We start from the raw sequence: 13,782 nt of genomic DNA on the forward strand, positions 1-13,782 counted from the left end.
AGGAAGCCAAGCTTCCCGCCCGCCCTGGCCTCTACTCAAGGCTACAAAGTTTCAATTATAGAAGATAAGTAAATCCCAGATACCTGCTTCCAGCTGGCCCTGGCCTTAGCTCAAGGAGGTGCTGAAAGAAAAGAAAGAAAAGAGAAAAAGGAGGGGCTGGGAGCTTGGATCGCTGGGGGGTGTGGCCAGCCTGAAAACAGCCCTCAGCTCCTCACCCAGGCTGGTCACACTCCCATGGGGTGAGGGTCCCCGCTGGGGGGCTTGGCCAGCCTGCAAACAGCCATCAGCCCCTCACCCAAGCTGGCCAGGCACCCCAGTGGGGACCCCCACCCTGAAGGGGGTGTGGCCAGCCTGAAAACAGCCCTCAGCCCCTCACCTCATCAGTGGGGGTCAGTTGGAGATGATCAGGATGGGGGGGCAGTTTGGAGTGAGCAGGCCAGTAGAGGGGCAGTTGGGGGCGAGCAGACCAGTGAGAAAGGAAGGTGGGGGCGAGCAGGCCAGCAGGGAGGGCAGTTGGGGGTGAGCAGGCCAGCAGGGGAGGCAGTTGGGGGTGAGCACACTGGCACGGGGGGCAGTAGGAGTGATAAGGCTGGCAGGGGGAGCAGATGGGGGCAAGCAGTCCAGCAGGCAGAGTGGTTAGGGGCAATCAGGCAGGCAGGCAGGCAGGTGAGTGGTTAGGAGCCAGGAGTCCCAGATTGCGAGAGAGATGTTCGACTGCCGGTTTAGGCCTGATCCCTGTAAACCAGCAGTAGGACATCCTTCGAGGGGTCCCAGATTGGAGAGGGTGCAGGCTGGGCTAAGGGACACCACCACCACCACCCCCACCCCACCCCCTGCCACATGAATTTCGTGTGCCGGGCTTCTAGTATATAATAAGTATATAAATTACATGGTAGGTTAGAAGTTGGTAAGTGCTATGGGGAAAAAAAGGAAAAGTAGAGTAGGATGGAGAGTTGGGAGTGCCATTTGTAGTGGGCAGTATGATTTAAAATAGGATGGTCAGAAATTAAGAATTTTTTAAAACATATTTTTATTGATTTCAGAGAGGAAGGGAGAGGGGAGAGAGAGATAGAAACATCAATGATGAGAGAGAATCACTGATTGGCTGCCTCCTGCACTCCCCCTTACTGGGGATTGAGCCTGCAACCTGAGCATGTGCCCTTGACTGGAATCGAACCGAACCTGGGACCTTTCAGTCCATGGGCCGATGCTCTATCCACTGAGCCAAACCAGCTAGGGTGAGAATTTTTTGAAATTTTTGAGTCGTTTATGTACTAGTAAGGTCAGTAAATAATGTAAACATACTAAATAATCAAATTACAGATTTCCATTTTAAATATAGTAGTTTGATTGGACCTCACTTAGGTGAGATTTGAGCCAAGACTTGAAAGAGAGAAAAATAATTAGCTGTGTGGTTATATGAGAAGCTATTCTAGAGAGAAGGAAAAACTTTTGCAAAGGATCAAAAGCAGGAATATACACTGAGTGGCCATATTATTATGATCTTTGAACGCATAATAATCTGGCCACTCAGTGTATATCCTATATAATAAAAGGCTAATATGCAAATTGTCCCATCGACCAGGAGTTCGACCAGCAGGCAGGCCGGCCAACTGCCCATGTCCCCTCCCCCTGGCCAGGCTGGCTGGACCCCACACATGCACGAATTCATGCACTGGACCTCATGGTCATGTTGATCTCACAGATGCCTGATTCACATAATATGGACAAAATGATGTGGCTAATAAAGGACATCAGTTACCTTATGGGTAATGTTTAAAGTATTGTTTCTAGATAGTTACATGTTTAGTGAGTAACAACTGTTTTAAAAAACTAAAAAGCAATACTGAAAATGATATTTATCCTATTCCTTAATCTATAAAATGGAAAGAAAATAGTAAGAAAATGTATCCAGAAGATGGGGCTATTTCACTGCCACCAAAAAGAAAAAATACTTTTGGAGTAACAGAATTTAAATTTCAGAAATATATTTAATTTGGAACAGGTCAGGCTCCAGAGTTTTCAGGTAACCATGTTCTAATATATTAAACAAAACAGTAGTATTGCCATTTGTTGAGTGTTTAATATGTACCAGTTACTGAATCTATCACTCATGTCTTTGATATAATTTAATCCTCAAAATGTCCCAATCAGGCAGGTTTTCTCATTCCTCTTTTAAGCATGATAAATCTAAGGCTCATGGAAGGAGGAAGTTAAATGACTAGTCTGAGGATACGAGTTAGGAAGTGGCTGAGACAAGATTTAGTCCCACCATTGTCTAGCCCCAAAGCCTATGTTCTTAACTATACTACAAACGTTGTCTTCCGTTCTAATAAACTTTGTATCACATTAATATAAACTCATATTTTTCTTTATGATTATGTAAGTAATGACTATGAGGACATTCCAGATCTGTTTGTGTTTTTTTTTGCTGGGATTGCATAAACCAAAAATTGAATGAATCCAGTAATACATCTGTGGTTTTTAAAGATATGATTTTATTTTTATTGGAATTAAATTTAGATATTGTGGTATTTCAATACCTAATAGAGATATTTAACCTTTTGCACTCGGATGTCGAGTGTGACTCAACACGGTTAGCATTGGTAGCAGGAATCGAGAAAAAAGCAAGCAAGTGCAAAGGGTTAACATGTTGTCCATTAATGCTTATCTAACATAATTTTTCTATATTTCAGGTCCTGTTTCTTTATATTTTTATCCGATGCAAAATAATTTTTCAATGTTATATGAATTTATATCTAGCATGTTTTATTTTCTTACTGTAGTAAGTTTAAAACACATTTTTAAATATTGGTCACTATAATAAAAATCAAGTCTTGACAACTTCCTTTGAATCTATTAGCTTATAAAGATATTATATAACTAGATGTTTAATTTGATATTATACAAGTAACAATAGTGGGATACTTTTAAATTATGAATTAGTATCTTTCCAGATCAGTGTTCTTTATGTTCTAGTTTTTCAGAATAGTTTTGAAAAAACAAAGTGATATCAAATCAAATTTTCAAATTTGATTACACATATAATTATTTCAAATAAGTCAGGTAAAATAAGAACTGTGGACTTCAAAATTTTCATACAGAGGTGGTAAGACACAGCATATGTAATTAATGTAAATAATAAATTAGTAATGAAAGTTTTAAACCGGTGTTAAAATTTATATTATTTGTTTACTTTCTAAGATTATAAAATTATAGTATTGGATCATGGACATAATATAACTAATTTCTAGACAGGTTTAGTGCCTTATTGAAGATAGCCTTGCCCTCTAACCCAGGCCTCATGATATTAGTCAAGTATTTTACCCTAGAATTATTTTTGACATCTAATCTCCATAGTGCTTATTATTTTCTACTATATTATTATTTACTTAAGTTTATTCTTATGACTTGCCTTGGAGACTTAAAGATTATAGTTGTGTAATTATTTTATTGCCTTGCCTGAACTTATGGAAAAAAGAAGTTATGGCTAGTAGATATTTATTTAAAAAGGACTAGCTAACATTTTATTTTTTTTATGTAAAACAATGAAAACTACTTCAGTTTTACTAGATATTTTTAGTTGTAGCTTAGTCTTTAGGACTATTTTCAAATGCTATTAACCTACATCTCTGTTATCTTTCTCTTACCTAAAGACCAAGACATTTGGAGGAGGTGGTGGTAGTGCAAGAAGTAATCTCAATATGAGTGCTGCTGGTAACCGAAATAGGGAAATTTTACAGAAAGAAAAGCCAACCAAATCAGAGGGGAAACATGAAGCTGTCTATAGAGAACTGGTAAGGCTAACGAACCAACACAAAGTTCATCTGTTCTTCCTTTAATAGCCTTGATGATTTTTTTATTCTTTCTCATAACCACCACTGGCTATGTTCAATGTATTATGGATAGATGTTATAACTCTAGCAGGCTTTCATAAAGATTTACAATTAACTCATGGAAAATTTGGATTTTTTGAAAAATAACTTACTTAAAACTTTTGTTTTATTTTAATTTATAATGTCTGAATAACATATTTTGGAATGTATTGATAAAAACTATCAAATTAAATAGAAGACACTCAAAAATAAATAAATAAATAAATAAATAAATAAAAGACACTCAATGGAAATAATATCCTAAAAGTTGATGCATCAAAAACAGTTATCTGCCCTTTTCTACCCTTTCCCACATCTTCATATTTTCTCAAATTTTGTCTAAAGTGATTTTGTTTCGTTTTGATTTGCTGTTTGGAAAAAATATATTGCAATAAATCCATGTATATTATAGACGCCAGGAGGATAAATTCAAAGAGAGACACAGCAAGACACATTATAATCAAGTTGTTGAAAGCTCAAGACAGAGAGAAAAATCTTGAAAGCAGTGAAAGAGAAACAACTCATCAACAACAGGGAACCTCAATAAGATAAACAGCCAATTTCTCAGTAGACACTATGGAAGCATGAAAGCAGTGGGATGATATATTGAAAATAATGAAAGAAAAACTGTTAAACAAAAATTCTGTATCCAGGAAAACTATTAAATAAAAATGAAGGAGAACATTAAAAGAATAACTTAAAATACTATTATAAATTTGTACATGAATTATTCTTATAACCAGGTATCAAGTTATTTTGTAGGTTGGATAGTTTTCAAATCTGTATTTCAACAATTGAAGGGAAGACTTGATTGGGATGTCAGCTGGTAGCTCCTTAAAATAATTTTTGATAATAGATGATATTATAGGTTGAATTGTGTCCTTCCCTGCAAGATATAGTGAAGTCCTAACCACCAATATCTTTAAATGTGACTTTACTTGGAAATAAGGTCTTTACAATGGTATCAAGTTAAAAAGAGGGCATTAGGGTAGACCCTAATTCAATCTCTTTATGAAGAGAGAAAATTTAGACAGAGAGGCACATATATAGAGGGAAAATGACCTGAAGATACAAAGTGAGAGGAAGATCATGTGACTGGAGTGATGCATCTACAAATAAAAACTGCCAAGGATTGCTAGCTAACAACAGAAGTTAGAAAAGCAAGGAAGTTCTCTCCTAGAGCTCTCAGAGGGAGTGAGGCCATGCCAAAACATTGATTGAGAATTTGGTTAATGCAATTCAGGTCAACAAGAAAGCTAGAGTATGTTATACCAAGATTTGGTAGTAATTGATTATTAAAAGTGTTATTGGCTGCCCAGCCATTGTGGCTCAGTGGTTGAGCATCGACCTATGAACCAGGATGTCATGGTTCAATTTCCAGTTAGGACACATGCCCAGGTTGTGGGCTCGACTCAGTAGGGGGCATGCGGGAGGCAGCCGGTCAATAATTCTCTCTCATCATTGATATTCTCTCTGAAATCAATAAAAATATATTTAACAAAAAAAGTGTTACTGGTTGAATTCTATGTATGGGACAGTTTCTTTTTCTTCTCTCTCTCTCTCTCTCTCTTTTTTTTTTTTTTTTTGATCCTCACCTGATTCCATTGATTTTCAGAGTGGAAGGGAGGGGGGAGAGAGACAAGGGGGAGAAGAGAAACATTGATGTGAGAGAGACAACGATTTGTTGCCTCCCTCATGCACTTCAACTGGGTTTGGGGATTGAACCTGCAACTCAGGTACATGCCCTTGACTGGGAATTGAACCCGTGACTCTCCAGTGCAAAGACTGATGCTCTAACCACTGAGCATGCCATCCAGGGCCAGTTTCTTAATTAGATATTTACTTGGGAGATAATTAGGAGAGAAAACAGTTTGGAAGTTTATTTTTTACATCCACATAAGTTTTTTTTAATAACAAGGATGAATTATAGGTATTTTTGTTTATTGATTTCTAGAGAGAGAAGAAGGGAGAGAGAAGTATCAAATTGTTGCCTCATTTATGCATTCATTGGTTGATTCTTTTTCTTAATATGTTTTTACATACTGATTTTTTTTTTTAAAGAGAGAGAGAGGAAGGGAGAGGGATAGATAGAAATATCGATGAGAGAGACATCTCCCAATTACCTCTTGCACGCCCCCACCAGGGATCGAGCCTGCATCCTGGGCATGTGCCCTAACCAGGAATCAAAGTGGAAACCTCTTGGTTCATGGGTTGACACCACATGGGTTGAATCAGCCAGGCATTGGTTGATTCTTTTATGTGCCCTAACCAGGGTCAAACCTGCAATCTTTTTTTTTTTTTTTTTTAATATTTTTATTGATTTTTTTACAGAGAGGAAGGGAGAGGGATAGAGAGCTAGAAACATCGATGAGAGAGAAACATCGACCAGCTGCCTCCTGCACACCCCCTACCGGGGATGTGCCCGCAACCAATGTACATGCCCTTGACCGGAATCGAACCTGGGACCTTTCAGTCCATAGGCTGATGCTCTATCCATTCAGCCAAACCGGTTTCAGCCAAACCTGCAATCTTGGCATATCTGAATGATATCTAACCAACTGAGCTACCTGGTCAGAACCGGGATGAATTGTAGTATGGCTATGCAGTCATTTTTACATTTACTTTAGCATATCTACAGCAGGGATGTATTTTTTCTGTTATATGTCAACTCTGATCTGTTGTTTCTGTATTTAGAAGGATACAATCAGAGTTTGGGGAAAAATTTTGTGTTTTTATCAGTGTCCATAGTAGTATCATAGTAGTTGTCTGCTACATGTTTGACATATATATCTTAACTCTTAGATATAGAAAAGTTAGTTATGAATTTCTCAGCTAGCTATGGCTCAAGAAATTTCTCATGGGATATGTTTATGTTACTTAAACAGTTTTTGAATTGTACCCAGGTCTGAATTTGTCAAGTATATTTTGGGTTCTGGTATTTATCAAGCAGTTTTTCCTATTAGGAGTACAGATTGTCAAAGCATCATAGATAGTATTCCTAATAAATATACAGCAGAATGGTGCAACAATAGAGAGACGAAAAGCACAGATACTGAAATGGTATCATTTTGTTAGCTTCATTTTATATTTTGCATTTTTGGAAAGGTGCTATGTAAATTACATATCCTTTCTAGAATGGAGAAGTATTAACCATGAAAAATGTTAATTAGGTAGTTTTCACTGTCTATATTATTTTCAAAAACCTTATTCTAACATATCATTAAATTCCTATTTTGTTTTTTTGCATGTGTAATGGTACTTGTAGAATAAGATAATACTCAAGGTACAACCCTACATATTATCTGCATTCTTCCTTGGCTATTGCACATGGAAATGAAAAACAAAAGCTGGGTTAGCAATGCTTATATCTGACAAAGTATAAAAGGAGCAATCCGATAAGAGGACATAGCCCTTGTAAACATTCATGCACCCAACATGGCAGCCCCTAAATATGTAAATGAAATTTTGATGGACATATGGGAGAGATTTACAGTAATGTAGTCATAGTAGGAGATTTTAATGCCCCATTGACATCAATGGGTAGATTTCCTAGACAGAATCAACAAGGAAAAAGTGCCATAAAAGACATACTAGATCAGATGGATTTAATTGATTTCACCCCAAAGAAACAGAAAATGCATTCTTCTCAAGTGCACATTGAACATTTTTCTAGGATAGACCACATGTTAGTACACAAAACAAGTCTCAATAAATTTAAGAAAATTGAAATCATATCAAGCATCTTTTCTGACCATAATGGTATGAAATTAGAAATCAATCACAAAAAACAACAACAACACTGAAAAACACACAAAGACATGTAGGCTAAATACCATGTTACTAAAGAGTGAATGGGTTAACAATGAGATCAAGGAAGAAATAAAAAGATATCTTAAAACAAATGGAAATGAGAACACAGCAACCCAAAATCTATGGGACATAGCAAAAGCAGTCCTACAAGAGAAATTCATAGCGTTTATCTCAAGAACAATAAAAATCTAAAATAATATAACTTGTCTGGCTCAGTGGTTGAGTGTTCGACCTATGAACTAGGAGGTCACAATTCAATTCCGTCAGGGCACATGCTCAAGTTGTGGGCTCAATCCCCAGTGTGGGGCATGCAGGAGGCAGCCTAATCATTGATTCTCATCATTGATATTTCTATCTCCCTCTCCATTCTTTTCTCTGAAATCAATAAAAATATTTTTTTTAAATAATTAAAACATTCTAACTTTATACTTAAAGAAACTGGAAAAAGAACAACAAACACAGTGCAAAGTATATAGAAGGAAGGAAAGCAGAAAAAACAACAAAATTAAGCTAAAATAATTACCAAAAAAATCAATGAAATCAAGAGCTGGTTCTTTGAAAAAATAAACAAAATTGACCAATCAATCCATAATCCATGTGTCTCTCTCATGGATTGGTTGCCCCCCTCCCCTCTCTCCTCCCTCCCTCCCTTCCATCTGCTCTCTCTACAAATCAATGGGGGGAAAAAAGTCCTCGGGTGAGGATTAACAAGAGGACATATAGGTGGCCAATAGACATGAAAAAATGCTCATCATCACTAACTATCAGAGAAATGCAAATTAAAACCACCTGTCAGAATAGCTATCATCAGTAAATCAATAAACCACAAGTGTTTGCAAGGATGTGGAGAAAAGGGAATCCTTGTGCACTGTTGGTGGGAATGCAGATTGGTACAAGCCACTGTTAAAAGCACTATGGAGTTTCCTCAAAAATTAAAAATGGAACTGCCTTATGACCCCGTGATCCAATTCTGGGAATTTATCTGAGGAAACCCTAAATACTAATTCGAAAGAATTTATGCATCCCTATGTTCACTGCAGCATTATTTACAATAGCTAAAACTTGGAAGCAGCCCAAGGGTCCATAAGTAGATAAGTGGATAGAAAAAGTGTGGTACATTTAAACAATGGAATATTACTCAGCCATAAAAAAAGAAGGAATGCTTGCCCTTTGCAACAGCATGAATGAAACTGGAGAGCATTATGCTAAGTGAAATAAGCCAGTCACAGAGAGACAAGTATCATATGATTTCACTCACATGTGGAATCTAATGAACAAAATGAACAAGCCAAATAGAGACAGACTCAGAGAGAGTAGGCTGATAGCTGTCGGGAGTGGGGTGGCGAGCTGGGTTAAGGGCAGGACGGGGGAGGGATTGAGCAAAAAAGAATAAACTCATAGATACAGACAACAGTGTGGTGATTGTGGGGGGAGGTAGATGGTGATGGATGGACAGGGTGATAAACACACAGTACAATGTGTAGATGATGTGTTATAGAATTGAGCACCTGAAACCTATATAATTTTGTTAACTAGTGTCACCCCAATAAATTCAATAAAAAGAATATTAAACAACATACAGTTGAAAAGTTCTACCTTGCTTTATTTATTGCCTGTCAGCATAGCTTTTCTCTCCATTCCTTACAGGTTGATGAGAAAGCTCTGAAGCACATAACAGAAATGGGCTTCAGTAAGGAAGCATCAAGGCAAGCTCTTATGGATAATGGCAACAACTTAGAAGCAGCACTGAATGTACTTCTTAACAGCAATAAACAAAAACCTATTTTGGGTCCACCTCTGAGAGGTATAACTCATTAAGCAATGTGCCAGATAGCATTGTTTGCTTTTCAGAGGAATATATGTTGTTGACAGAGCCTGGGTTTTGTTGCTGTGATGGCTGTAACTTTATTAACCATTGTGATAAGTTCTTCTAATTTTGGAACTACAGAGACCGGTGCAGGTTATGCTGCGTTTCATTGTCTTCATCTTTATACAAAGTAGATCTAACAATACTTTGACAGGGTTGATGTAATACAGGAAATATAAAGTGACTAGTTCTATTAACCTAGTACTCTGCCACTTGTATAAATGACTAAAAGAGTCTGCAAACGTTTTAAATGAACAAGAACATGACTATTTAGTGTTATTCTTTAATTGCATAGTTGAATGCATCATGTGATTTTAAAAAATTGCATGTATATTTTATTGATTTTTTACAGAGAGGAAGGGAGAGGGATAGAAAGCTAGAAACATCGATGAGAGAGAAACATCCTCACTGGGGATGTGCCCGCAACCAAGGTACATGCCCTTGACTGGAATTGAACCTGGGACCCTTCAGTCCACAGGCCGATGCTCTATCCACTGAGCCAAACCAGTTAGGGACCATCATGTGATTTTTAATTGCACAGTCAAATGTATTATGTGATTTTTTTCCATTCTTAATCCTATATTCTTTTTAAAAATAAATGTATGAAAATGATTTTTAAAAGATAATTTATATGAAAAAATTCAAATTTCTAGATAGATCATTTAGAGGATTAAATTTACTAGTTAATACAGTCATTTAAAAATTTTCTTATGAATGATGTAGACTGTACAAAAAATATGAAAAGAAATATATACAAAATCCTACTTAAGATATCTGCTAGTTATATTTTAGTGTATTTTCTTCTTTTGTTTTTGCATGTACAATATATATGTCTTACTTTTTAAGGTAAAGGAAAAGGCAGGGGGCGAATAAGATCTGAAGATGAAGAAGAACTGGGAAATGCAAGGCCATCAGCACCAAGCACATTATTTGATTTCTTGGAGTCTAAAATGGGGACTTTGAGTGTGGAAGGTAGGCTAACTTAACATAGATTGTCATTTAAAAGATCAAACTTTATTGGTAATTGTACAAAAAAGGTTTACTAGAACAACTAACAATATGAAACTCGGTTCTGGGTGTTTATAAATTCATTTAACTACAAATTTTCTATTTGGTAAAAGTACAGAAGACAATTTTAGTTGTTACGATTTGGAAATACTAGATGGCAGCTTATTTTTCCCTCTCACTGTATGATCGGTAATAATGCCAAACTCTTTTCCCCCAACTTTACTAGATGACAGATTGTTATGTTGGGGAAGTTATAATTATACGATCTTATATAATTTTGATTGTGAAATTAGTCTCTTTTTTCCACATATTACATATTGTAACAAAATATTCACACAATGAGTGAATAAGCTCACAATGTGATGTATTTCATAATATGATATATTCTAGTGATTAACATAAATATCGAGAGGAGAAATAAGTATGTTAACGTGTATCTTTTTCTCTGATCATGGAATATGGTAAATATTTTCTAAGATAGTAAGTTTGCAAAACTTTAGGAAAATACACTTTTAAATTCAGTTTTCAGTTTTAGATATATTTTGTGTCAACTAAAGCTCAGAGATAAAATGTTTTATAACAAATTTGAAGTGTTCAGATTTTATGAAAATGGAAGCTTATTTGTTGCTGGATTACATAGGAAAGGCAATATATTTGAGCAAACAAATGTTTGATGTGGACAAAACTTATAAGCAAACACATCCACGAGCAATATTTTCTTGATTATAACACATGATGTATTGGTTTTCTATTGTTGTTTAACAAATTCTCACAAAACCAATGACTTAAACAATGCAAATTTATTATCGCCTCATTTCTGTGGGTCAGGAGTCCAGGCCTCATTTGGGGCCTTTGCCCAGTGTCACATACTGAAATTAAGTTTTCAGTTGGGCTATGATCCTGTCTGAGGCTTCACGTCCTCTTACAAGTTCACAGTTTGTTAGCAAAACTCAGGTCGCCTGGCTGGATGGGCTCAGTTGGGTGCACTAAAAGGGCACATACCTGGGTTGTGGGTTTGATTCCAGTCGGAGAGCATATGGAAGGCAACTGATCAATGTTTCTCTCTCTCCCCCTTTCTCATTCTAAGCATGCCATAGGGTGAGGATTAAAAACAACAAAACAGTTCCCTGTGGATGCTGTACTAAAGGCCCTTTTGATTTTTTTTTGCTTGATGTTGCCTGGGGAGTGCTTTCAGCTGCTAAAAGCCCCCAGTTCTTTGCTATATGACTCCTCCACAGGCAATTCATAATGTTTGTTTGCTTCTGCAAGGCCAGCAGGAGAATCTCAGCTACTTTTTCAAATTTCTCTGCCTCCCTGATATTTTTGTCCCAGAGCTCCTTTGATTTCCTTTTATCCTTCTTTCTCACTACTTTTGTTTTTACTACTATGGTATCTTCTAAATCATAAAGAGGTTGAATCTGAGAAAAGTGATTCTACTATGACCTGTGGGCCTGTAATGCTTCAGTTTTCACAACAAGCATCTTAAACCAATAAAATGAAGTAATAATAGCATTTCACTTGAAAAAAGGTATCAAAGTTAATTAAGATGCATGATAAGAATAATACACTCAAAATGGAATCTCAGTTTTAGGGAGATTTACTTCTGATGGGACAGAAATTTATTAACACATTCATTAGTACCGGATATTGTTTTAGTAGAATATGTTGTATTTATGTTACTCTTAATTATGACACAGAGTCAGCAAGAGTGTATTGTCCTTGATGGCCATTATTCTCAGAGAAGCAAATTTTTATTCTTTCCTAAAAGTACCATGTGGGAAGGCCAATGGACCAAGATGGGACATGGGCAGAAGGCTTCTAGAGGAGGAGCATTTAGACAAGTATGAGGAAGAGTGTTGGGGGAAGGACAGCCCAAATAGAGGGGGCTCTGGAGTCCAGGCATGGAGACATCAGAATGCCACTTCTCTGTGCCTGTGAGGGTATAGAGAGGTAGAGATAGAAAGCCAGAGACAGAAGTGGTAGGCTGGAGCCAGATCAAGAAAACTTTGTCCTAAAGAATTTTTATTTTATCCAGATGGCTGTGCAGAACCATAAAGGGTTAGGAGAATGAGAGCAATGAGGTTTGTTTGATGCTTTCAGAAAAAAATTCCTGTCTGCAAGGTAGAAAATGGGATTGAGACTGAAGTGAGACTACAATTGCATGTGTCATGAGGAATCATTCATTCTATAAATGTAGTAGAACAAAGGGAGCTGTCATTTTTGTCATATGTGTTAAAACTTTAATCATAGATAATTGATCATCACATGAACTTTTCTTAGAGATTTTCTCTTCTCGTTAACTTTTTAAAAATTGTATCTTTAAATTGGAATCAAACATACCTTAATTGACTGTGGAAACCCCTTTCATGTCCCGCGTGGTTCAGGGTTCCAGTTCAGGGTTCGGGTTCTGGAGAAGGCCGCACACAAATGAAAGAGACTAGAAAAGCATTAATTTGGGAAATGGGGGCCAGGCAGAAGCCCAAGAGAAGACTGCTACTCTCTCTGGCTTTGCCATCCCTTTTATTAAGATTATGGGATACACCCATATCCCTCAGGCAGGAAATTCCAATAATAGCCAATCATAAGACTAACAAGTGGAGGCTGCTTCAACTACCAATGTCTCAACCAAGCAATGAGTGATTAGCCCTGACCTTTCAGAGCAATTAAGGTTGACCAGTCTTCTGGATTCCCCATCTACACCTCTCTACTAGTGAAACAATGATCGGTTTCTGGCAATTGACATTTTAATAAATTTTCTTGGGGAAGGGGCTTGGATTACATTGTTTTATGGAAGTAACCACTAATTAAAGTTCCTTGTCATTTGTAATGACTTCATGTCAATTTGGGACTATTCATTTGATCGTGTTGTGATGGGAATGTGTTCCAAAAGGCTCTTTAAAAAAAAAAAAATATTTTATTGTTTCAAGTATTACAAATAGTAGTACATATATATCCTTTTTCCCCCCCATTGACCTTCCCCCAGCCTCCCCTACCCCCTGTCACATGCCCTTATCCCACCCCCCCAGTGTCTTGTGTCTATTGGTTGTGCTTATATGCATGCATGTAAGTCCTTTGGTTGACCTCTTTCCCCCCCTCCCCAACACTCCCCAGCCTTCCTGCTGTAATTTGACAGTCTGTTCGATATTTTACTGCCTCTGTATCTATCTTGTTGTTCATCAGATTATAATGTTCTTTATTTTCCATAAATGAGTGAGATCATGT

General features: G+C 37.0%; 1 protein-coding gene across 1 annotated transcript in view; it reads left to right on the top strand.

Annotated features, from left to right (window-relative positions):
* The window catches only part of TDRD3 (tudor domain containing 3), a 203,917-nt gene that overhangs the window by 122,638 nt on the left and 67,497 nt on the right, over positions 1–13,782 (top strand). Inside the window, exons 8-10 of the mRNA XM_008145523.3 lie at positions 3,657–3,797; positions 9,333–9,489; positions 10,399–10,524. Coding sequence (XP_008143745.3) covers positions 3,657–3,797; positions 9,333–9,489; positions 10,399–10,524 — 424 coding nt within the window. The remainder of the gene's footprint in view (positions 1–3,656; positions 3,798–9,332; positions 9,490–10,398; positions 10,525–13,782) is intronic.

Source organism: Eptesicus fuscus, chromosome 8 (genome assembly GCF_027574615.1).
Source record: "Eptesicus fuscus isolate TK198812 chromosome 8, DD_ASM_mEF_20220401, whole genome shotgun sequence".
Taxonomy (NCBI): Eukaryota; Metazoa; Chordata; class Mammalia; order Chiroptera; family Vespertilionidae; genus Eptesicus; species Eptesicus fuscus.